The sequence below is a fragment of the Phyllostomus hastatus genome, unplaced genomic scaffold (assembly GCF_019186645.2).
Source record: "Phyllostomus hastatus isolate PE091 unplaced genomic scaffold, TTU_PhHast_1.1 phas_contig_30, whole genome shotgun sequence".
NCBI lineage: Eukaryota > Metazoa > Chordata > Mammalia > Chiroptera > Phyllostomidae > Phyllostomus > Phyllostomus hastatus.
In genome coordinates, this window is record NW_025333841.1 from 798,243 (window position 1) to 824,645 (window position 26,403).

At 34.9% G+C, this 26,403-nt stretch overlaps 1 protein-coding gene across 2 annotated transcripts in view; it reads right to left on the minus strand.

The window, feature by feature from the left end:
* PHKA1 (phosphorylase kinase regulatory subunit alpha 1) overlaps nucleotides 1–26,403 on the minus strand; it is a 132,150-nt gene that overhangs the window by 38,210 nt on the left and 67,537 nt on the right. For both annotated transcript variants that reach the window (XM_045839350.1, XM_045839349.1), the window contains exons 14-18: nucleotides 22,979–23,113; nucleotides 13,658–13,767; nucleotides 12,301–12,445; nucleotides 3,616–3,694; nucleotides 1,162–1,328 (exon numbers count right to left, since the gene is read on the minus strand). In XM_045839350.1, the coding sequence (XP_045695306.1) occupies nucleotides 1,162–1,328; nucleotides 3,616–3,694; nucleotides 12,301–12,445; nucleotides 13,658–13,767; nucleotides 22,979–23,113 (636 nt within the window). The remainder of the gene's footprint in view (nucleotides 1–1,161; nucleotides 1,329–3,615; nucleotides 3,695–12,300; nucleotides 12,446–13,657; nucleotides 13,768–22,978; nucleotides 23,114–26,403) is intronic.

A 26,403-nucleotide genomic window follows, 5' to 3' on the forward strand; every position in this document is an offset into this window, starting at 1 on the left:
AGAGTGAATTAAATGGTTCTTAGGTGAGTAAATGTTGAGCCCAAATAAGAAAATAGTCCTTCTGACTTCTAATATGTTGGTCTATTGTATATGAGGTTATGCTTGCTACCACATCAAGGAAAACTAATTTATTTTTTCTTTTCTTCAACAAACTGCTCTTAAGATAAAGAGATTGGCTGCCTTAATATATAAAGCAACAGTTAAATGCCCAGGAAATGAAAGCAGGCAAATCGTGTTTTAGATAGCTAGAAGAATAATTTGCTCCTATTGCCCTATTTTCTTTGGATCTCAAGCACTATAATTCTTTCCCTGACTAGGTCAATGTTTTAACACTTTAGGGTACTTCTCAGCCATTTTAAATATATGCCCCCATGATGTTTTCTCACTATGTCATCTTAGTATTCCTAATGGCCAAATAGACTTTGTTGTGTTTTATTTGTGTAGTTTGTAATATAAAAGCAATGCACATACCAAATAGGTTTTTTCCAAACTATGCAGTCCTCCCAGGAGATTCTGAAGTGACCATACAATATTATATATAAAAAGCACTATAAGTCCTGGTTGGTGTGGCTCAGTAGATTGAGTGCCGTCCTGCGAAGCAAAGGGTCACCAGTTCAATTCCCAGTCAGGGCACATGCCTGGGTTGCAGGCCAGGTCCCCAGTAGGGGGTGTGCAAGAGGCTACCGTACATTGATGTTTCTCTCCCTCTCTTTCTCTCTGTTTTCCCCTCTTTCTAAAAATAAATAAATAAAACATTTTTTAAAAAAGCACTCTAACTTAATTTCATATTTATGTTTTAATGTCATAAAACAGGAGTGTATGTGTATAATTTCTCCACTATATACTTCATTAAATCTCTCTCACTCTTCACTGCTTTCTGTCATTTTGAAATCACTAGCCATTTTATAGATCCAGCAGAGAACTCTCCTTAACCTTACTTAGTAAGGGATAGTCAACTTTATTTTCCACAATCACAGCAGGGATATTAGTCCAGATACCAAAGGTAACAGGTAAGTAGAAGGATGAAAAGTGAAGCCAAACAAAAGGTACGTCTATTAAATAGGAGTGAGACTGCTGGCAGTGAGAAATATTAAGGAGGACACTCAACAATGTTTTGTATTCTTGTCCAGCAAGGCCAGTGCCTTTATGAAGCCTCCTTACCATTACTGGTTGAATCATAGCCATTCATCCAGTCACGAGATTCTAGCTCACTATAGTTGTCATCATAATCTTCACTGTACAGCTTACTGTCAGGTCCAGGGTCCATGAAGCTCAACTGTGTGCAGCAAGATGTTGTCAAAAACTCTGACAGTTTACCTGTTTGAACCCTGACAGTGAGAGGGTAAATAGAAAACAGGAAATCAGAACAAATGCTTTTAAAACAACATAATTTAGTGAAAAATGATACCCAGAATGTTTTGTTTGGAGATTACTCATGTTCATACATTAGTATAAATTTTGTAAATGTAAAATTTTACTGTACTCCTAGGCATGATGTATTATAGGTTAGGGTACTGTGTTAATAAAAACTATAACTACGGCTTCACAATCCACCAGCAGATAAGTTTTGCTTTCTTTCACTGCTATGTTGCCATGTGGATAACTATGCCAAACATTGGCCACAATTTCCACAGGCTACCAGAGAAGCTAGAACAGAATGAATAAAAATCATCACAAATCCATCACATCATTTAAACAATACTCAAAAAGATCATTTTGAAAATAAAAGATGGTACTTGAAAATGTTATAAATTATAGTAGATTGTAAGCCATATCCTCCCCTACATATAAAGCCAATTGCAAAGCCCAAAGGGAAAGTCAATGGTACTGATTTTCTAAAGAAGCCAGCTTGAAGAGGCTTCCAATGGCCAGATCCTATATAATTTGAACATTGAAATAAATAATGGTAGGAATGGAGCATCACATAAAAAATAAAATTAAAATCTATGAATCTATGCTGACACTAAAACTACAAAATAAAAGGGGGGCATGGGAAAGCTGTATTTTAAACAGGTTCCAAATGTTAAATGTACACAGAATGATAGAAACACAGAATCATCATTTTATGACTCCACAAATAATAAATGATTCATCAGTGGAAGCTAACACTGTTTAGTGAAAAGACTGTTGGACAAAGGATATGGAAAAACCTGACAGCTGCCTCTTTAACAAAATTGAGAGATATTCTGCAAAATAACTGACCTTCCTTCTGTAAAACTGTAATAAAAACTGTCATGAAAGATTAACAAAAGACTGCAGAATTGTTATACATTAAAGGACATCAAGAAAATATAAAAACTAAATGCCAATAGTGATCTTTCACTCAGTGATCTTTCACTGAATCCTGGAGTGAGAAAAAAACCTATGGGAAACCATTATTGGGACAAATGAGTAATTTTGAATATGAGCTCTATATCAGACAATATCATATTGTATCAGTAATACATTTTCTGAGTATGATGATTATATTGCAGTTATATATGAGAATACTCTTGTTCTTAGAAGAAAGAAACTGAAGTATTTAGGGTAGAAGAGTGATGATGTTTCTGCTAACTCTCACATAGTTCAGCAAGAAAGATGTGTGTATATTTCTGCAGGTGTACATATGTGTGATAGAGAAAGCAAGGTAGGGAGGAGTAGAAGGAAGGAAAGGAAGAGAAAGATTTTTCAATACGATGTCTGTTAGCTTACAATTTTTCAAAATAAAAACTTAGGAAAATAGAAAAGAAAAGCAGCTAGAAATGAATAGCCCAGTAACCTTTTTTTTAAAGAATAAGTTTTCTTGTCTACTGAATTGTTAAGATTTAGGCAGAGATCAGGGTGAGGAAAAATTCTAATGCTTCTCTATAACATTAAATTCCTTCACTCAATCTATCAAACACGAGCTTCTCTGAATAGGATGAGATTGTCATTAAAGATACACAGAAAGAATATCATGCTTAGTGAAGTAAGTCAGACAGAAAAAGTTAAGAACCATATGATTTCACTCATATGTGAGACACGAAACTGAAATCAACACATGAACAAACAAGAAAAACAAACAAAACAAAAACTCATAGACATAGACAACAGTATGGTGTTTACCAAAGGGGAAGGCAGGGGGTAGTAAAGGATAAAGGGGACCAAAATATATGATGATGGAAGAAGATTTGACTTTGGGTGGTGTGCATATAAAGCAATAAATACACAGATCATGTATCATAGATATGTACATCTGAAACCTGTATGATCTTATTAACCAATGACATCCCAATAAATTTAATATAAAAAGATTCATCTATGGCCCTGGCTGGTGTGGCTCAGTGGATTGAGTGCCAGCCTGCAAACCAAAGGGTCGCCGGTTTAATTTCGAGTCAGGGCACATGCCTGGGTTGTAGGCTAGGTCCCCAGTAGGGGGAGTGTGAGAGGTAACTGATCAGTGTATCTCTCACACATCAGTGTTTCTCTCCCTCTCTTGCTTCCTCCCACCTCTCTAAAAATAAATAAAGTCTTTTTAAAACTATGCATCTGTGAAACAAAAAAAAATACACAGAAAGGCACAACAAGTCTACAATTACTATACCCAGCTTCCAACTTTGATTTCATTTCACTAAAGAGAATGTAGAGGTCACTTACCTTGCCCCACCAAAATAGCCATCCTGCATTTTTCGGAGTGCTGCCAGGATACTTGAATTCAGGCTGGTTCCATCTTCATCTTGAAGAGAATTTTAAACAATCTTTGTGATTTTAACTTTTAAATAAGGGAACTCTTTCACTTATTTCAAACCAACAGTCTGACAAGGAAGATACAAATGAGACACTCCTCATTGACAACCTTGTATTTCAACAGCTCATCTGAAAGCCAGTAATACTGCAGAATGGGCAAATGGTTAAAAGATGATGACCAACTGAGTTCCTCAAAGACAGTATCTCATTTATCATAAATACTTAGCACAGAGCCTAAGGGCAGAACACTTGATTACTGAACGCTGACAATAATAACAGCAACCATTTGTTGAATGTTACATGCCAAGCACCGTCTTAAATATTTCATATAATATTATGCCATCTAATGAGCCTTGGTTTATGTGTGTAGGTATAAAAATATTTAGAAAGCTAAAAATTATCTGACTTTATGTGAAGGAAATCATACTACACATATTCTTTTATGATCCACTTTTTCTAACTTATTTATCATTTGTAAAATCTAAAAATGATTCCATGGCAGACATTTAGACTGTTTTTGTATTACAAGCAACACAGTGATGAGGATCATTGTACCTACATCAATATGCACTTATTCTATTATCTCCTTAGAGAAAATTCTCACAAGTAGAACTGAACAGAACACTTACAGAAATTTCTATAGAGATTGCCAAATTGCCCACTTAAAAAGTTGGGTCAATTATATTTCCATCATCAGTAGAAAAAGTGACATTTTCCCCATACCATTAACAATATAGACATTAATAATCTTTTTAATCTTTGTTTATCTAATATGTTAAAAAGGCATCCTTTTAATTTTATTACTAGTAAGATTGAGCATGTTTTCATGTGCATACTGGCCATTTCTATTTATTTTATGAATTGCCTGTTTATGTCCTTTCCCCATGTTTCTATTAAGTAGTTCATCTTTTTTTAAAATCAACTTTGAAGAGCTCTATGCTTACATTTTCTGAATATTACCCTTCTTCCTATTATATGTATGGCAAATCCTTTACCCACTTTACTGTTTTTCAACCTCAACTACTGTTTATTTTTGTATAAAATATTCATTTAAATTTTCATGTTTTAAAATTTGTTAATTTTTCCTTCTTGTGTCTTACAAGGCACAGCTTCCTTAAATCCAAGATCACAAAAACATTTTTTCATGTTTTCTTCTAATACTTTCATAGGTTTCTTTGCTTAGTTTTTAAATATATCCAGAATTTAATTTTGCATAAAATGTAAAATAGCAGGCCTAAATAAATTATTTCCCAAATGCATTTATTTATATTCTTTTGCCTCCAAAGTAGTCCCCCGTTATCTGCAGGAAATGTTCCAAGACCCTAGTGGATGCCTATGTATACTATTAAACCCTGTATATACTATGTTTTTTCTATATATATGTGCATACATACATATGTGCATATGATAAAGTTTAATTTTAAAATTACACACAGTAAGAGATTAATAATAACTACTAATAAAATACAACAGTTATAATTATATGCTGTAATAAAAGTTATGTGAATGTAGTCTCTCTCAAAATATGATAATCATGATGGTTACTAAGTAACCAAGGAGTGGGTAGCATATACAGCATGGATACGCTGTAAAAGGAATGATTCATGTCCCAGTCAGGACCAAGGGAGATAGCTCCAGATTTCATCACACTACTCAGAATGGTGCACAATTTAAAACTTATAAATTGACTATTTCCAAAATTTTTAATATTTTTGGACCACGGTTGACTGCTGGTAACTGAAACCACTGAAAGCAAAACTGCAAATAAGGTAGGGACTACTGTATTTGAATTGCTATCATATTGATATTTTAATTATGCTGGGCCTATATTCTCTTATTGTTTTTAGTTTTTAAAAAGTCTGGGTATTTTTGCCCTGGCTGGTGTGGCTCAGTTGGTTAGAGCATTGTCCCATTAACCAAAAGGTCACAGATTTGATTCCTGGTCAGGGCACTTGCCTAGGTTGTGGGTTCAGTCCCTGGTCAGAGAGCGTAGGAGAGGCAGCTAATTGATGTTTTTGTCTCACATGGATGTTTCTCTCCCCTTCTCTCTCTCATTCCCCTCCCCTCTTTCTAAAATCAATAAGCATATCTTCAGATGAGGATAAAAAAAAAGTCTGGGTGTTCTTGTACATTTTCTCTTCCATTAAGAAATTTAGATTCGGATTGTTCATATAAATTTGTGTTTTTATTTTCACTTGAAACTGCACTGAATTGATAGATTAATTTAATGAGAATGGACATCTCAATATTAACTATTTCCACTTGGCAACATGGTAATTTTTCTGTCTTATAATTAGGATCTTTTATGCTCTTCATTAGTTTTATAATTTTTGTCATATAGTTTTATGCATGTTTCTTATTAAGCTTATTCTTATATTATTTACTTTTCTAGAAAATTTGTCAATTTTATCTAGATTTACAAATTGTAGTTGGTACTTTTTATAATTTTTATAGTCTATTCCATTTCTATTACTATATTCCCTTTTTCATTTCTTTTTAAAATATATTTTATTGATTATGCTATTACAGTTGTCCCATTTCCCCCCTTCACTCCCCTCCACCCTGTATACCCTCTCCCACCCACTTCCCCCCTTTAGTTCATGTCCATGTGTCATACTTATAAGTTCTTTAGCTTCTACATTTCTCATACTATTCTTACCCTCTCCCTGTCTATTTTCTACCTACCATCTATGCTACTTATTCTCTGTACCTTTTCCCCCCTCTCTCCTCCTCCCCCTACTCCCCTGTTGCTAACCCTCCATGTGATCTCCATTTCTGTGGTTCTGTTCCTGTTCTAGTTGTTTGCTTAGTTTCTTTTGGTTTTGCTTTAGGTGTGGTTGTTAATAATTTTGAGTTTGCTGTCCTTTTACTATACATGTTTTTTTAATCTTCTTTCCTTAGATAAGTCCCTTTAACATTTCATAAAATAAGGGCTGGGTGATGATGAACTCCTTTAACTTGACCTGATCTGAGAAGCACTTGATCTGCCCTTCCATTCTAAATGAAAGCTTTGCTGGATAGAGCAACCTTGGATGTAGGTCCTTGCCTTTCATGACTTGGAACAGTTCTTTCCAGCTTTCCGTGACTTGGAATAGTTCTTTCCAGCCCCTTCTTGCCTGCAAGGTCTCTTGAGAAATCAGCTGACAGTCTGATGGGAACTCCTTTGTAGGTACTGTCCCCTTATCTCTTGCTGCTTCTAGGATTCTCTCCATCATTTTTATCTTAGCTAATGTAATTATGATGTGCCTTGGTGTGTTTCTTCTTGGGTCCAACTTCTTTGGGACTCTCTGAGCTTCCTGGACTTCCTGGAAGTCTATTTCCTTTGCTAGAATGGGGAAGTTCTCCACTGTTATTTGTTCAAGTACATTTTCAATCTGTTGCTCTACCTCTTCCCCTTCTGGTACCCCTATAATTCGGATATTGGAATGTTTAAAGATGTCCTGAAGGTTCCTAAGCTTCTCCTCATTTTTTTGAATTCTTATTTCTCCATTCTTTCCTGTTTGGTTGTTTCTTTCTTCCTTCTGGTCCACTCTATTATTTTGAGTCCCAGTTTTCTTCTCATCACTATTGGTTCCCTATGCATTTTCCTTCATTTCTTTTATGGTAACCTGCATTTGTTCATCTAATTTGTGACCAAAATCAACCAATTCTGTGAGCTTCCTGATCACCAGTGTTTTGAACTGTGCATCTGATAGGTTAGCTATCTCTTGGTCGCTCAAAAGGATGAGTTCTGGGGCACTGATTTGTTCTTCTGTTTGAGCTATCTCTCTCTCTCTCTTTTTTTTTTTTTGGTCTGGTCACTCCTGTTATAGTGAGGGGCGGAGCCTTAGGTGTTCTCCAGGGCTGGGCACCCCAGTCCCTAGATTGTGACGTTGTATGTGAGGGCGGGGTCGAGAGGGAACAATGGTGGTAGCTCCATTCTCCGTGGGACCTCAGTCCCTTCCCTGGGATCCTGGGTTGGCACTCTGCCCTGCTCCACAATCGCTGCTTCACTGAGTCTGCCAGCTGCCACTTGCGTACTCAGGGTCCACCCGCTGCGATCTTGCATGCCCTAGATGCCTTATGTGCTCTCTGCTGCCTTATGCGCCCAACTCTCCCTGTTCTCTGCGCTGCGACCCACGCCCGGCTGCTCCTCTCCGCCCTTCCTACCGATCTGGATGAATGGGTCTATTTCAACTTCTTGGTTGTCTGACTTCTATTCAGATAAATTTTCTGTCAGTTCTGGGTGTTATTCTGCTTCTAAATTGTTGTTGTTCCTATCTTGGTTGTGTGTGGAGGTACGGTGCGTCCACCTATGCCTCCATCTTGGCCGGAAGTCCCCTTTTTCATTTCTAATGTTTACATTATCTCTGTTCCTCTTTACTCTGAAGTCTACCAGATATAGCCCCTTCTAATTTTTAAAAATTAATTTTATATGGTATATCTTTTCCCATTCTTTTCATTTCAGTTTACTTATATTGTCATATATGAAGTGAATTTTATGGAGACAGCATATATATGGGTCATTTTTAACCTACTCTACCCATCTCAGTCTTTTAATTGGTGTATTTAAATTTTCATTTACAGTTAATGTAGTTATTGATATGTTAAGGTTAAGTCTGACATATTGTTTTCTGTGTATTCCTTTGTTCTTCATATCTCTATTTTCTTCTTACCTTCTAAAATACATGCAAGAATTTCATTTTGATTTATCTATGTGTTTTTTATGACATATTTTTTTAGATTTTACTTATTTATTTTTAGAGAGACGGGAAGGGAGGGAGAAAGAGAGGGAGAGAAACATTGATCACTTGTCTTTTGCATGTGCCCCAACAGGGGGCCAGACCCACAACATAGACATGTGCCCACAACCCAGGCTTGTGCCCTGACCAGAAATCAAACCAGTGACCATTCGCTTCATGAGACAATATCCAACTAATTGAACCACACTGGTCAGAGCATTATGACATGTTTTTAAAATCACTGTGTAATAATCCATGGTATGGACTTGTCATAATTTTAAAAATATTGAAGTAAAGTTGGCACACAATATTGTATTAGTTTCAAGTGGGCAACATAGTGATTTGACACTTATATATCTTACAATGTCCTATTACTGTGCAGCTATTATGATGTTATTGGCTATATTCCCTGTTCTGTAAACTACATCCCTGTGGCTTATTTTATAACTGGAAGTTTGTACCTTTTATTCCCCTTTACCAGTCCTTCCACTCTCCTCCCCTCTGGAAATCATCAGTTTGTTCTCTGTGAGTATGTTTCTCTTTTATTTATAGTCTTTTTAACTCTATCTCCTTATCTAAATTTCTTAGTGGTCACTCTAGGTATTACATTATATATAAACATGTATTATACATACACCACTGTCTACTAGTATCAACATTTTACCAGTTAAAGTGATGTCTAGAAACCTTAACTCCCTTTCAGTCCTTTAACTTCATCAATTTATAACATAATTTCCTTAAAGACTTCCTCTAAATATTTTGAGAACCACACTGGACAGTGTCATAGTTTTTGCTACAAATGTCAAAACTGAAGTGGAGAATATCTACTGTATTTATCCATATTCTTACTCTTTCCACTATTTTTTTCTTTCTTGAGGCTTCAACATTCCATCTTCTATTATTTCCTTTCATTTCAAGAACTTCCTTTAAGCCATTCTTTTAGGAGAGTCATACTACTGACAAATTCATTGAATTTTCCTTCATCTGAGAATGTATTTTTCCCCTTTACTCTTAAAGTACAGTTTTTACTGGATAAAGAAAGAATTCTTAGTTTTTTGTGGGTTTTTAAAAAATATTTTATTTATTTATTTTTAGAGAGGGAAGGGGGAGAGAAAGAGAGAGAGAGAGAAACATCAATGTCCGGTTGCTGGGGGCTGTGGCCTGCAACCCAGGCATGTGCCCTGACTGGGAATTGAACCTGCAATGCTTTGGTTTGCAGCCCGCACTCAATCCACTGAGCTACGCCAGCCAGGGCAAGAATTCTTAGTTTTTAATTCTTTTCTTTCAGCACTTGAAAAATATTGTGCCACTTCCCCTGTTCTTCAGGGTTTTTAATGAGAAATCTGCTTTCATTCAAATCATTTTTCCCATATGGGCAAAGTATCACTTCTCTGTTATTGCTTTCAAGATTTATCCTTTTTTTAATTTTTAGAAGTTTCATCATCATGTGTTTTAGTATGAGTTTCTGTGGGTTTAACCAGTTAGGGGCTTTCACAGCTTTTTGAATCTCTAGCTTTATTACTTTTCCCTATTTTCTGGTGTTACTAGTTGGAATACTTTTTCAGCCCCATTTTCTTTTTCCTTTCCTTCTGGGACTCTTATAATGTGAGTGTTAGATCTTTTGTTACTAGTCCCACAGGTCCTCGAGGCTCTGTTCATATTTGTTCAGTCTATTTTTACTCTTACTCAGAATCAGTCATTTCTATCAGGTCTATCTTCAAATTCACTCTATCATCCTAATGCTGCTATTAAGCCTAGGCAGTGAATTTTTCATTTCAGTTATCATAGTTTTCAGTTCTAAAACTTTCATTTAGTTTGTTATAGCTTCAACTTTTTTGCTAAGTATTTCCAAATACTTTTTTGCTCAGCAATTTCTTTGCTGAGTTTTCATACTTTCAAGTTTCAAGTGTGATTGTAATTGCTTGTTAAGGCAATTAGTATTCCTTTGTGTAAACATACCACAGCTTTTATATTCACTCAGCTACTGATAGACATTTGGGCTGCTTCCATATCTTGCTGATTATAAATAACACTGCAATGAACATAGGTGTGCTTATGTTCTTTCAAATTAGTGTTTTGGGCTCCTTGGATATATTCCCAGAAGTGGGATCACTGGATCAAAAAGCAGATCCATTTTAAATTTTTGGAGGTATCTCCACACTGCTTTCCACAGTGGCAGCACCAGTCTGTATTCCCACCAACAGTGCACTAGGGTTCCCTTTTCTCCACATCCTCACCAGCAGTTATTGTTTGTTGATTTATTGATGATGGCCATTCTGACAGGTGTGAGGTGATATCTCATTGTAATCTCATGGGGCCACCACTGTATATGTGGTCTGTAATTACTGAAACATGGTTATGTGGCACATGACTGTATTAGGTATTTCTATTTTGGAATCTCTTTGTCACCATAAACTGAACATGTCCCTTTACAAGTGTCATCTTTCTATAGAAGTTCTCTGCTTCTATCAATGGAAGCATTGTTTACCCACTTTGTAAATCTTGCCATTATTTTGATTCACATCTCGTATCTATTAGTCAGCACCTGACCTTCAGGTGTTGCTTAAAATGACTCTTGTATCCTTCTTTCCTGATCTATTTTTACTACCCCCTATCCAGTGTATCTTCCTATCACTTCATACCTGGATTAGTTTCCTTGATATCAGATGGTCCTTACTAGAGTATATACTGTCACCAAATCAAAATCACTGTCATGCCTCAGCTTGTTCAAAAACTATATGCTCAGACTTCTGAGAAAATCTGTTTTAAATATCTGCTTATTTTCAAGGTTTTCATAATATGATCAACCTTACTTACCAATTTTCTTGATGATTATACTCTAACATGCAAAGCTCATTCTATTGAGTTTGGCCTCTTCACTGCCCACTCACAAGTCAAGCTCGTCCCTACCTCCAGGTCTCTCTCACGGCATTTTTTTTTTTTCATTTAAAATACCTTTCCAATTAGACTACACTTTCTGAAGACAATTCTGGGGACACAATAGTTATTAATTGGGCACTTGTTAATTGTCTTAAATAAAGATGAAAGACAAAAAGAAGGACTACCCTACTTCTTCAAATCCTGTGCTTCTGAAGCACTTTACGAGATGTGAACAAAATCCCGAACAGTTTGTTCAAACTTTGAATGATTTATGATAAAGGATTCTTCTCTAATGAAAAGGAATTTTATGTACTTTGGCAGTACAAACAGGCTTTTGGAAGCAACAACAGAGACACAGAAAGTTAGCAATGCTTCTGCATTGGCTGTAGTCCTCCAGGAACTGAGAATAATAAAGCCATTCATCCAGTTTCAAATAAGTAATGCCAGTAAGCCCAGACAATAAAGGAAAGATAAACTGAAAGCCTTTTCACTTTTCCCTGCTAGATTTTACTGCTTCAGTTAGACAAGCCTTGGAAGGAGAGACGTGTAGGAATTTATCTATGAAATCTTGATGCTGCACTGGAGTAGGACAGATGCAGAATATAGTTTTACTTTCTTTAAAATGAATTTCATTAATAAAGTTTCTGCAAATTGACCTAGAAACCAATTATCTGAAGTAGTCACCACCAAGTTATTCTACTACTTTTTAAAATTATACCCCTCAAATGACCTGAAATATTCTTGTGTATCAGTTTATTTGGTACGTATTTATTCTAAAACATGAGCCCCATGAGAGTAGAAACCTCATCTGCCTTATTTATTTCATGTATTCCCCAGTCCTTAGAAAAGTGCCTAGAACAAAGTAGAAGCTAATAAGTAATTGCTGAAAGAATAAATGATAAGAAATAGCTCTCCAGTGACTCTAAGATTTTAAAGGACTAACCACATGACGTATTCCAAATAAACATTCATTCCTTGTCTCATACAACCTTACCAAGCATGGTGTGTGAGACGGGGAAGGTGATGGTGGGATGGCCTGTCATCCTCCAGCGGCTACAGAGGTAGGAGAGGTCTGTTCTAAGCATTTCCACTATCATATTGTTGTCCAGAGCCAAGTAGAACTGTTGCTGGTCTATAAACTGAGAAAAATAAAAATAACAGCTCAGAATAATTTACTCTCACAACTATCAAATAATATTTTAAAGTAATCACATATTCACAGGGTATATAAGATGTCACAAAGGCAATAATGCTGCCCAATTTAATGCTTAATTCTTCCCAAAGCATCTGGTGGTCCATTGGTACATATAATTTTTGACATTTTTACACTGTGCTATAACTTTCAAAGTATTTTCAAGTACATAACTTTACTTAATTCTATAACTGTCCAGTAAGGCCTTTTCTTCTTTTAATAGATAAAAACAAGGCCAAGAAACATTAAGTAGATTAGCAAAGTCATATAGCTAGCAAATGGTAAGATCAGAAATAGAATCTATGGTCTAATATTTTTTTTGTCTGTACCTCAGCTGCACTATTTCAGAAGTAAGATGACAAATGGAGAGCTTTAGCTTTCTCTTCAGAAAATAATTTCTCCTCCCCATATATACATATAATCAGGCTTGCTATTATAATGTGACTAATAAACATCAGGCTAACAATGTAAATAATCATGGCTAAAACAGTACTAACATTTTTGTTTAGAGGAGGATATCAAAGATCTCTAGGCTTGTAAAAAGGGCCCGTCCCCCAAAGTGAACATATAATTTGCTAGCTGAAGAAAAAACACTACATTTTGTTTATAAAGGATAAATACAAGTAAAAATAAGAAGTTTTAGTCTTTTAAAAGTAAGGACAATTTTTATTTTTTAAAGATTTTATTTATTTTTAGAGAGAGGGGAAGGGAGGGAGAAATAGAGGGAGAGAAACATCAATGTTGGTTGCTTATCATGCGCCCCCTGCTGGAGACCTGGTCCACAACCCAGGCATGTGTCCTAGACTGGGAATCAAACTGGTGACCCTTTGGTTTGCAGGTCCGTGCTCAATCCACCCCTGAGCCACACCAGCCAGAGCTAAAAGTAAGGGCAATTTTAAAAGTACTCAAATATTTGTAAAATCTCTAGTCACTATTTCTGTAACACTCAGGACTAGTCTTGGTAGCCATCATCACTTGGCATAACTCTGTGCCAGAAATTCAACTCAGTCCAACTCTATAAGTATTTATTGAGCAACTTAATATGTGGAAGGTCCTATGGAACTCTGGCACTTGTACAAACTCCAGTAAATGCTTTATTTCTGTAATGTTTATCTTTTATTTCCATTCATCTCAATACATGTTAAAGCTATCCACTCACCTGTGGAGTGAAGGTAAAGATAGTTTTCCGAATGTCATAGAGTTTTGAAGTTCCAAGGACTCCCATGTGTCTGTAGGGTCGGCCACTGAGTTTCATTCTACTGTTGCATCCTGAGATAGAATTGAGAAATGGTCAAGATATTTTTAGTGCAGAAATCCAACAGCAAAGTGTTTTTTGTATTAGTTTAAACTTCCTTATTGAATGCACTAAGTTCTGAATCTCATAGTTCATGTCATGTACAGGACCATACAAAGTACTGTGAGCTTTTAAAGAACTTGATGGTCTTATAAAGAATCCACATCATCTACACATGGGAGACAAGAATGCACATAAAGTTAATAGTGTATAAATGACAGAACTCTATTACTAATATTCATACACTAAATTTCTTTAAAGTCCATAAAAAGTACAAAAGATATACTGGTTATCAAACTTTTCAGTATAAGCTATGCCTCAACAAAGCTGAACAAAAACCTCATCAGCTTAAGCATGGCATACTAAACTGAAATAAGAGTTTATCTTGATCTCCTTCAACAACACAGTACTGATACATTTTATTCAATGGGACAACATATTTTATCCAAATAAGTTAAAATATTTCAATATTCTTGTGTCTGACAGGAAATTTTGTGCAACCTTTACACAGTAAAATTCACTTGGCAAAGAAACATTTTAAAAAATACTGAATGCCAACTATAACTGAAAACTTAAAAGTGTTTGAATTTTAAAATGTTTTTTTAATTAAAAAGCAATTCTCTTATATAACCATAATGCAAATGTGTCAAAATCAGGAAAATAACATTGATAAAACCCACAGACATTATTCAGATTTCACCAATTATCCTACTTGTCCTCTGTAGTTAAGAATTTTTCAGGTTCAGGATCCAATCCAGCATCCTATTTACTAATTGGATGACCTTAGAAAGATTATTCAAATTACTTGAACCTTATTTTCCTCTAAATAGTACTAAACTCCTTGAGTTGTGGTAAGTTTTAAATGAGATATTATAAAGTACTTGGCACAGTACCTGAAGCATAGAAATAGTAAACTCTTAGTAACCAGGAGCTATTATTTTTGTAATTTAAGAAATTTTATTGTTCTGGGACAAATTTCAAGTTTGTTTTACTATCTTTTTATTATTATCAAGGAAGAACGCTATTTTAATTCTATTTTATATATTATGTGCTTTTGAATTTTAGCACAAAAATTCTAACATGGCTTTAAACAGACACATAATATTTATACATACCAGCACACACATGTATTCTACTGAATGTATGAATTTAAATTAAGTGTCAAATCAAAGGTACAGAGTCTGAATAGAGTATAACTATTTTATCTGCACTCACTAAATTTTGAAGTATGAACTTTACTGATCAACACGTTTTGTAGGTATTGCACATGTTTATTATGACTACCCTAAGTGCATTTAATTCTTATTTATGATTTATTCATATGTATGTTTATTTTTATTTTGAGGCAATATTCTTTTTAGCAAGGCACACAGTCCAAATGATTTAAATAAGAAATATAGGCAATATAGTGTTGATCTCTGTGCTTCAGAAATATAATTCAGTAAGAAGACATACAAGTGGCCAACAGATATATGAAAAGATGCTCAACCTCACCAGCTATTAGGGAAATGTAAATCAAAACTACCATGAGATACCACCTCACACCTATTAAAATGGCTATTATCAACAAGACAAGTAACAACAAGTGTTGGAGAGGTTGTGGAGAAAAGGGAATCCTCATTCACTGCTGCTGGGAATGTAGCCTGCTAAGCCACTATGGAAAACAGTCTGGAGGTTTCTCAAAAAATTAAGAATAGAGTTACCATTTGACCCAGCAATCCCTCTCCTGGGTATCTACTCAAAAAAACTTGAAACCATGTATTCACAAAGACATATGCACCTCTGTGTTCATTGCGGCATTATGCACAGTGGCCAGGACATGGAGACAACCAAAGTGTCCTGCGATAGAGGATTGGGTAAAGAAGATATGGTGCATATACACAATGGAGACTACTCAGCCATAAGAAAAGATGAAATATTGCCATTTGCGACAACAGAGATGGACCTTGAGAATATTATGCTAAGTCAAAGAAGTTAGTCAGAAAAAGGTAAAAACCTTATGATTTCACTCATATGTGGGATATAAAATTGAAACTCATGGACATACACAACAATGTGGTGGTTGACAAAAGGAAGGGGATGATGGGTGTCCTAATGTATGGTGATGGAAGACAGTTTGACTTTGGGTGGTGAGCACAGTGCAATATACAGATCATGATCATAGAAATGAACACTTCAAACCTCTATGATCCTAATACCCAATGTCACCCCAATCAATTTAATTTTTAAAATATCAGCTGTAAGTTTCATCATTGTTCCTTTGAAAGCACTCTATCTTTCCTCAACTCTGGCCATTTTAAAGATTTTCTCTTTCTTTGGGTTTCCAGAAGTTTGATCATTAAATGCTAAGGTTGGTTTTCTTTGTATTTATCTTGCTCACAGATTTTTAGCCTTTGTGTGACTTGGTATCTTTAGTCAGTTTAGAAAAAAATTTGGACATTATCTCTTCAAATACTTTCTGTTTCATCTTTTCCTCTTGTTCTTAGACCCTAGATCTTTTCATTATATCTATCTCTGAATGCTTTCAATTTTCTATCCTTTATTTTCTGTGTTTTAATCTGTTTATTTTCTGCTGACTAACTTTTCAGTTCATCAATCCTCTCTTCTGCTGTGTCTCATATGGTATTAATCCCATTCGTTACATTCCTAATTTTAGTTATTGTATTTTTTAGTTTTGGGATTTCATTTGACCCTTTTTTATACATTCCAGTTTTCCAGTGAAATTCATCTTCTAAATTTATTTTTTAATATATTAACATAATTTATAAAAGTCCTGATATCGCACCCTGGCTGGTGTAGCTCAGTGGATTGAGCGCGGGCTGGGAACCAAAGCATCGCAGGTTCGATTCCCAGCCAGGGTACATTCCTGGGTTGCAGGCCATAACCCCCAGCAACCGCACATTGATGTTTCTCTCTCTCTCTCTCTCTCTCTCTCTCTCTCTCTCTCTCTCTCTATCTATCTCTATCTCTCTCCCTTCCCTCTCTAAAAAATAAATAAATAAAATATTAAAAAAAGTCCTGATATCTCAACACATATTACCTGTATTTTTAATATATTTAAATTTTAATTAATTTTTATTATGCTAAATATATATAACATAAAATTTACTATTTTAAATACATAGTTCTGTAGCACTAAATACATTCACACTGTTCTGCAACCATAACCACCATCCATATCCAGAGTGTTTTCATCATCCCAAACAGAAATTTTGTATTTATTAAACAATAACTCCCTATTACTCTCTGGCAACAATGCTTTAATCCTTTAATGGCATTGAGATATAACTGACATTTAACACTGTGTATGTTTAAGGTGTAAAATGTGATGATTTGATACTTGTACATATATACTGTGAAATGTTTACCACAATATGGTTAGTTAACACATCCTTCACTTTGCATAACTGCCATTTTGTTGTTGTCATGGTGAGAACATTAAGTTCTACTCTCATAGCAACTTTCAAATACACAATATGATATTGTTAAGTATAGTCACAATGCTGTATCTTAGATCCTTGGAATTTATTCATCTTGCAAGTTAAAGTTAGTACCCTTTGACTGACATTTCCCTACTTCCTCAACCCCTGGTAACCACCATTCTACTTTGTCTGTGAGTTCAATGTTTTTAGATTCCACGTATAAGTGATATCATACAGTATTTGTCATTCTCTGTTTAACTTAAATGCTTCAATAAACATAAGCATGCAGGTATTTCTTTGAGATAGTGACTTTAATCTCCTTTGATATATTCCCAAATGTGGGAGCTGTTGGTTCTATTTTTAAGTTTTTGAGTAACCTCCATACTGTTTTCTGTAGTGGCTATACCAATTTACATTTCCACCAACAGTGAATGAGGGTCGCTCTTTCTCCACATCCTTGCCAGAATTTGTTATCTCTTGTTTTATTTATTTTTGATAATAGCTATTCCAACAGGTGTCAAGTGATTATCATATTGTGGTTTTGATTAGCATTTCCCTGATGATTAATAATGTTGAGAACCTTTTCATGTATTGGTTGGCCATCTGTATGTCTTCTTTGGAAAAATGTCTATTCAGGTCCTCTGTCCATTTTTAATCAAATTGTGTACATTTCTGTTATTAAGTTGCATGATCCTTATATATTTTGGATATTATTATTTATTTATTCAAAATATTTATTTATTTAATTGTTGTTTAAGTACAGTTGTCTCCATTTCCCCCCTCCATTCCCCCCAACCCTACCCATCCCCGCCTCCCACCTTCGATCCTACCTCCTTTGCCTTTGTCCATGTGTCCTTTATACATGTTTCTTGATGACCCTTCCCCTATTTTCCCTCCTCCCCTCCCCTCTGGTTACTGTCAGTTTGTTCTTTATTTCAATGTCTTTGGTTATATTTTGCTTGCTTGTTTATTTTGTTGATTAGGTTCCACTTATAGGTGAGATCATGTGGTATTTGTCTTTCACTAGTTATTAGATATATGGTTTAAAAATATTTTCTTCCATTCCATTACATAGGTTATATTTTTTGTTTTTGTTTTTTTGCTGTGCAGGAGCTTTTAAGTTTGATGTACAATAGTCCCAGTTGTTGATATTTCCTTTTGTTGCTTGTGCTATTGGTGTCACGAGCTGAAACTCAGTGTTAAGACTGATATCAAGAAGCTTTTTCCTTATGTTTTCTTCTAGGAGTTTTATGGTATCAGGCCTTACATTTAAATCCTTAATCCATTCTGAGGTTTTTTTGTGAATGGTGTAAGATAGCAGGTCCCATTTCATTCTTTTGCATGTGGCTATCCAGTTTACTAGCACCATTTGACAGAGATCATCTTTTCCCCATTGGGTAGTATTGGTTCCCTTGTCACATAAGTGACACTTAGTTGATCACATACATGTGGGCATATTTTTGGACTGTCAATTTTGTTCCATTTGTCTATGTGCCTATTTTTATGCCAGCATCATGTTGTTTTGATTACCATAGCTTTGTAATATAGTTTGAAGTTAGGAAGTGTGATGCCTCTAGCTTTGTTCTTCTTTCTCAGGATTTCTTTGTCTATTTGGGGTCTTGCATAGTTCTTTACAAATTTTAGGATTGTTTTTTCTATTTCTGTGAAAAATGCTATTGGGTTGATAGGGGTTGTACTAAACTTATAGATAGTTATAGGAATTTTTTTGTTGTTGAGTTGTGAGAGTTCTCTATATATTCCAGATATTAACCTTTCATCAGATATATGATTTGCAAATATTTTCTCTTATTCTGTGGTTTGCCTTTTCATTCTTTTGATGGTGTCCATTATATAACTTTTTAATTTTCATGAAATCCAAATTACTTACATTTTGGGATCTATCTCTCTTAGCATAATAGGAAACAAACCAAAAATGAGAGAAGTTTACTACATAAAAATGAAAAATTCTATATATAAATATTAAGTACAGAATTAAAGGGAAATAATAAAATAGCAAAATATTGCAATAATACGTGGAAGACAGTATTAGCATCTCCTGTACATAAAAAACCCTGTATAAACCAGTAAGAAACTGAAAATTTTCCAGTAGAAAAATGGTAAAAGAATATAAGTAGATAATTTGCAAAATATATAGGAAAACGGCTATTTAATTAATGAAAACAAGTTTATCATTCATATGTCAAAAATTGAGGACATTATGTTAACACGGATATTAAAATAGCATTTGAGGGGGCTAAATATGGAAAAGAAATAAGGTTTACCATATATTATTATCTTGCATAAAAACAGGTTACAAAGTCTATTATTTTTATACCACTTTTCTAAAAACAAATGTGTATTTATTTTATAAGATTCATTGGAAGCAAATGCTCCAAAGCAAAAGCAGTGGCTTCCTGTGTGTGGTAGAATTACAAGTGATTTTTATCATTTCCCTTTGTGTTTTTCTCTATTTTCCAGTTCCCTGAAGTCAACATGTACATTTCATTTTGTGATCAAATAAATTACTATCTATGAAAATTGGAAGCACTGACTGGGTAGCTCATTTGGTTAGAACATTGTCCCCATAAGCCAAGGCTGTTGTGTCCATCTCATCAGGGCACATATAAGAATTAACCAATGAATGCACAAATAAGTGGAAAAACAAATTGATGTTTCTCTTTCCCCCTCCTTCTCTCTCTCTTTCTAAAAAATTGATTAAAAAAAGAAAATTGGAGAGAACAAGAATAGCATATCTATTCAAATAAAACTAGGAGATAAATTCAACAATTCCTAAAGAAAGCTATATCTGATAAAATGGTTCTACTTAAGGCTTAAAAATTTGTACAAAGGAAAGAAAATAAATATCTAAAAGAAACTATGAGAATAGGGCATGTATACATAATAAATCTCATTGTTAAAATACTTATCATAAAATATACTTAAAAATTGGTAAATACACATGAAAATATACAGATCCTTCTAGCTTTGCAAGCAATAGGAGATAATTTCAAAAAAAGAGTAAAGCAAAAATGAAAAAATACATGCTCTCACTAGGTATTAAAGAAAGGAAATTAAAATAACTTAGGTATATTAAAGTGATTAATCTAACAAAAATGGTAAAAAACTAATGTTGCATGGGTAGTAAAAATAAAAAGGTACATTTTATATTTATTAATGTCACTAAAAATTGATTGGTCTTTCTAAAGTTTAATCTGGCAACAGGTAAGAAGAACTGCAGTTGTTTATACTCTTACCCAGAATTTTTTTTCTGAGAATATTCTCCGAGGAAACAGGAGTATATGTATGAATGTCTGTATGAAGGCATTCATAGAAGGGTAAAATTTATGGAAATAATTCAAGAACTCAATACTAAGGGAACAATTACCTTAATTTTTATCAAATAATACACATCTCTTTAAATATATAAAAATACTTACATGAAAAATAAATGAAAAGAAAAAGAAGATAAGTTAATATGTACACACTAAATATAACCATGAAAATGTACCTATGTGCACTAACATTAGAAAAGAATTAGCACTATATAAAGATCTGAGTTACATATTTACAAATTTCTTATGTTCTCAAAGTTGATTAACTTTATAACTTGAAAAAATAAGAGAGATATTATGGAACTGAAATATATTAAATAATAAGTGTTTGAAGTGTAACAGACAATCTAATTTAGATAACACATGTAAATGAACATATCTGATGAAAAATATCATCAGATATTTTTTCCTTGGTGGCATTTGAGCTATCATTTGCTATATGCTTAAAGCAATTCTGTTATAGTGAAATTGCTGCAATAATAGAATTGTTAGGAGTCACTCATTTGATAATTCATCAAATCACACCTTTCTTGACTTTCCCAGGGAACCTATCCTGTTTCTCCTATACTTGGTACAAAATACCATTGTTACAGCATTTATAAGATTGTACTATAATTATTTGGTTATATGTCTGTGCCTCTTATAGCATCTAACCTAGTGCTTCATACATAAGTGAGCAATAGAGCCTTATGAAAGAATGATGACTGAAGTGAAGTATATTTGAAAAATAAATGTAGTTTATCATTTATTAAGTCCTGCATTGCTTTGTTTTGTTTTGTTTTGCTTTGCTTAAGTGTTTTTCCCTCAATTTATTTCTTTCCTCTTGCATTTTACTATAAGCAGCAAGTATAAACCAGGCCATGATTTCAACATTTTGCTTGAAAATCAGCTCAGCTAAATATCCAAGTTCAGCATTTATAGTTCAGTTTTCCTCATAACTGTAGGACATAATTCAGCTAAGTTTTCTGTCACTATACAACAAGGATCCTTTTCTTCAAGTTTCCAATAACATGTTCCCCTTTTCCTTCTGAGCCCTTTCTATCAATGCCTCTATAACAGTTTGTTTAAGGCAGTCTGGACTTTTTCTATCCAATGACCCAAAATTCTTCCAGGATCTATCCATTACCCAATTCCAAAGCCACTTCCACACTTTCAGGTATTGGTTATAACAAAATCCCACTTCCCAAGTACCAAAATGTGTATCACTTTCCTATTTCTGCTATAACAAGTTACCACAAACTTAGTAGGTTAAAACTATACATATTTATTCTCTTGCAGTTCTGGAGGTCTGAAGTTCAAAATCAGTTTACAAGTGTAAAATAAAATCAATATGATGGCAGGGTTGGTTTCTTCTGGAAGCTCTAGGGGAGAATCTGTTCCATGCCAATTCCAACCTGGAGAGGCTGTAGGCATTCCTTGGAAATCTTTTGCTCACAGCTACGTCATTCTGATCTCGTTTCTGTTGTCACATCTACTTCTATAGTCTCATTTCCCTGTGTCTTCCCTTTATAAGGACACTTGTGATTACATTTAAGGTTTACCTGGATAATATAGGATAATCCTCCTCTCAAGCCCCTTAATTTAATCATACTGGGAAGTTTGTTTACCATATAAGGCAATCTTCACAGGTTCCAGGAATTATAACCTGGGTATCTTTGGGAGCCATTATTCAGCCTTCCACAATGGTAGTTTTGAAATTCTGTGTATCTTTTTTCAGTTAATAATGTAGTCATTTGTTTAATGTGAAATTTGTAGTAAGTTGTATAAACTTGTAATTTGTAGTAATTTGTTCAATGTATCCATCACTAACTTTAATATATAAATTGAATAAAAATAAATACTAATTAAAATATTATATTAAGAAGTAGAATTTCTTTTTTTTACACCAAAAATGTACCAATTTTTATTATAAAACTTACCCACAAATCACATACTATATAGTTTTCATGTTAAGCGGGTAAAGTATTAAATGAGAGAATGTGATTTCTTTTTTTTTTTTTTTGATAGGTCTTTTTTTTTAAGAGAAGTAGAATTTCTTTATGTTGTCAACCAGTTCATTACATGACCAACTATAAAAGACCTAAGAACAAATTCTTTGGCTATTACTTTGTATAAAATTAGCATGTATTCAAAATGAAAATGTAAGTCCCTAGAAAGGGGAGAACATGTTAGTTAAGCACATACTTGGAATGGAGGTACAATATTGCCTGGTGACAGTCATGCCCTATGTGCCAAAGAGTTCATAAAACACACATAAAATTATCAAGCCTGCTCAGGATATATAGTGTTAGAAACTTAGATTCCAAAGAGTCTAAATTCTTTCTAAGATCCAGTTTAATAAGATAATACAAGATCAAGATAAAATGAAAAGGAAATAACCCAGCTTGTATCAAATAATGTTTTGATTCTAGCAGGCTGGCCAATCTTCTTACCTAGGCTGGAATAAATGTGGCTTAGAATACGAGCCGGTTGTACTCTGATGGGGTACACCTCAGCAATAGTCTCTACAGTGATTCCTTTTTCCTTTAAAATGGCCTTAATTTCTTCTGTCTCAGCTAGAATGGAAACTGTAAGAAAGAAAGAAGATGAGGTCAACAGAAAAATGTTATTTCAGTAAGAACCTAAAATATCTCAGCCACATTATTTTTTGAAGGGAAGAAAAAGAAAAGTGGAGAAAATTAATGATTATTGGAGAAATTTGATGAAACACTCATCATGATACGTACATGATGATATTATGTAAATGAAAAAGGAAAGATCTCATGACCAGAGTATCACATTCTGGTTTTTGGCCAAGTATCTCTGTGTTCCTAGAGAATGCCACATTACCTTTATAGCTGGGGTTCCATGTTTAAATAAGAAAAATCCAACATGAGCTGTGTTATAGCTTTGTCAAAAGTTGATTCCCCAAGGCTCTTTCATATCCATACCCTTAACACCAGGGCTAAGACTATAAGGGTAATAAAGAACACACTAATGATAAGAATTGTTCTATACCTAGAGAATGGTAGAAGGCAAGTTAAACTGGGGATAAAGAATAAGACACCACAGTTGAAATTGTGTGTAGTTGTTTTGGGGAGAGGTGTGGGGGTGGGTAATATTTCTCTAGATTCAGAGCCTGCCAAGCCTGGACAGCTCCATTTTGTTCCTCTTATATTCATGTCTCTGAAGTAATAATTATACTTAGAAGGGGGGTGACCAGGCAAGCTCCCTGACTCTTGTTTTCTCTCCCTCTGTGAGACAGATAACTGACTGGGGAGCCAATAATCTGAGTGGGGCCTCAGAAGGCTTGACACTAAATAACAAGGACAAACACGCACCCTATTCCTACTCCTCTAGTGCTGGTATATGTGTTGGATTGGGTTAATGGGGAAATGATGGTACCATTTTGTTCACTGAAGTTTACCAGTATTCTTTTTGTTGAGTGTTTTAGGCAAAACACTAATTAACAAATTGATACTTTGCTGTCCCTTGCCATTATGTTTTGTATATTTTTCTAGCTTGGGAACATCATGGTGTTGCATTGCTGTGGTCTGGGACAGCATATGCAGGATATGGTGATTACAGAGGCCTCTGGATAGAACACCATCTCAATTACTTCTTTAAAAAAATTATTTTTATTGGAAACATAAAAAGGAAAAAGATTCTACAGGAAAAATGCACAGAGGAAGAATGATAATGGGCTGAGAAAAGTACAAGGAAATACATGTGGTCATCCATTCATTCATTAAGAAACATTTACTAAGCATTTAAATGTATGAGGTACTATGCTAGGCACTAGGGATATAGAGATGAATAAATTGTTCTCTCCCGTAGGAGCTCATAGTGTAATGAAAATGACATACACATAAACTGATTCTAAAATAACCTGCTAGATAAATACAGATATGATCAAAACATTACGAGACCACCCAAGAGTGATACCTATCTAGTCTGAGGGTGGTAGGGAATGGTTTCAGAAAGGGCTTCCCAAAAGGGTTGATATTCAAACTGAGTTTTGAGTAGTGAATAAATTAGCCAGGAGAAAGGAGGGACTAGGGATGAGGGGGTCATTTTAGGCAGAAGGTCCAGAATGATCATAAAGCACAGAAATGAAAAAGAATGTGGGTGTGTTGTGAGGAGGGGCACAGGGGAACTACATACACCTCAATATTGCCATAGCATGAAGCACCCTGCAGTGGCAAAAGAAATCTAAAAAGGCAGATATCATGGAGGGTGTATGTGTCACCTTAAGGATTATTTTTATTTTAATTTTCGGTAATGATTTCCAAACTGAATTTTAATTAGCTTCTGGGGTCTCCAGAGGGCAATGCAGTTGGTAGCAGAACTAGAGGGGACTGAAGAAGAGGCAACTGAATAATATTCAGGGACCCTAGGAATAATTTTAACCCAAGTAACTCAGCTTTTCATTTATTTTATGTTTTATGAAATATTTAGAAACTGTTTCTTTCGTACAACTTGCTAGGCATTGATAAATGCTAGGGATACAAAGATAGATGTAATCTGTAGGGAAAATGACACTGACACTGTGTCCTGCTATAGGGCTGAATAGGAGTTAATCTGTTAAAGGTGAGGCTAAAAGTAAGGAAGAAATTGTTCCACACAGAAGAAACAGCATAGACAACGGTTCAAGGGCAACAGAGAAAAAGACAGATCTAGGAACTATAAAGAGTTCTTACAGCAGGGGCATAGGGTATAAAAGGGCAGTGGTACAAAAGGATACTGGAGACAGGGTCAAGGACTAATCATAAAAGACCCTGGTAAACCACATTAAGGAGGTTGGCAATAGGAAGCCCCTGCAGAGTTGTAATCACTATAGTAACATATACATATCTGCATCTTAAAAGGAACAAGTTAATGTTGATGATTACAGAATAAACTGATAGACTGTAGTAGGCCTAGACTGAAGACAGTAAGACCACTTAAAAAGTTATTGCACTAATGTAAGGGAGAGATGCTGATTACCTCAATTAGAATCATGCCATTGGTACTGGAGAGAACTACATGGATTTCACAGTTATTTAGGAGGTAAAAGAAACCAGGACTTGTAAAGTAATTGAAAATAGAGGATGAAAGAGGGAGAGATACTGAAAATGACTCCCCAGGCATTTATATTTGTAACTGGGAGAATGTTGTGCCATCTAATGACATAGGCACATAGAAAAGCAGGTATGAGTGACGTAGTCAGAGGAGGGTGTAGCTGATTAATTTCAGATATGAAGGAAGACCCCCAAAAATCTGGAATTTATTTATAAAAATTGCGTATTTATGCTTACATGTTTAAAGTTCAGTCAGCTTCAAAGTACTCTCCATTTGATGAGATACACCCATCAAGATGTTTTTTCCACTGTTCAAGATAGTTTTCGAACTCATTGATTTTGATGCCTTTTAGTGCTTCTGCTGTTTTTTTGTTTCACCCCTTCCACACTGGCAAAATGTTTCCCTCTGAAGACTTTTTCATCCAGAGAAACAGAAACAAGTCACTAAGGACAAGTTCGGGTGACTAGGGAGGGTGAGGAACAGGGGTCATGCCTTTTTGGTCAGACAATGCTGAATACTTAGCATGGTGTGGGCAGTGCACTCGTAAATCACCCATCATGAAGTGGGCAAATGTATTGAAAGTCTTTAAAAAAAAAATCACTGAAGCCAAACATAAACTCTTACAACAATGCCTGCGAGTACACTGATAGAGATGGGTTCCTAGAACATTCACCTAGCAGGTGAAGCCTGTTCTACCAGGGACCTGCCCCCTAGAAGATAATTCTGGGTTTTTGGGGTCCTCCCTTATATGTTGAGTTTAAAGTACATGTGAGACAACCAAGTGGAGCTGTCTTAAAGGACACTGATCTAGATTACA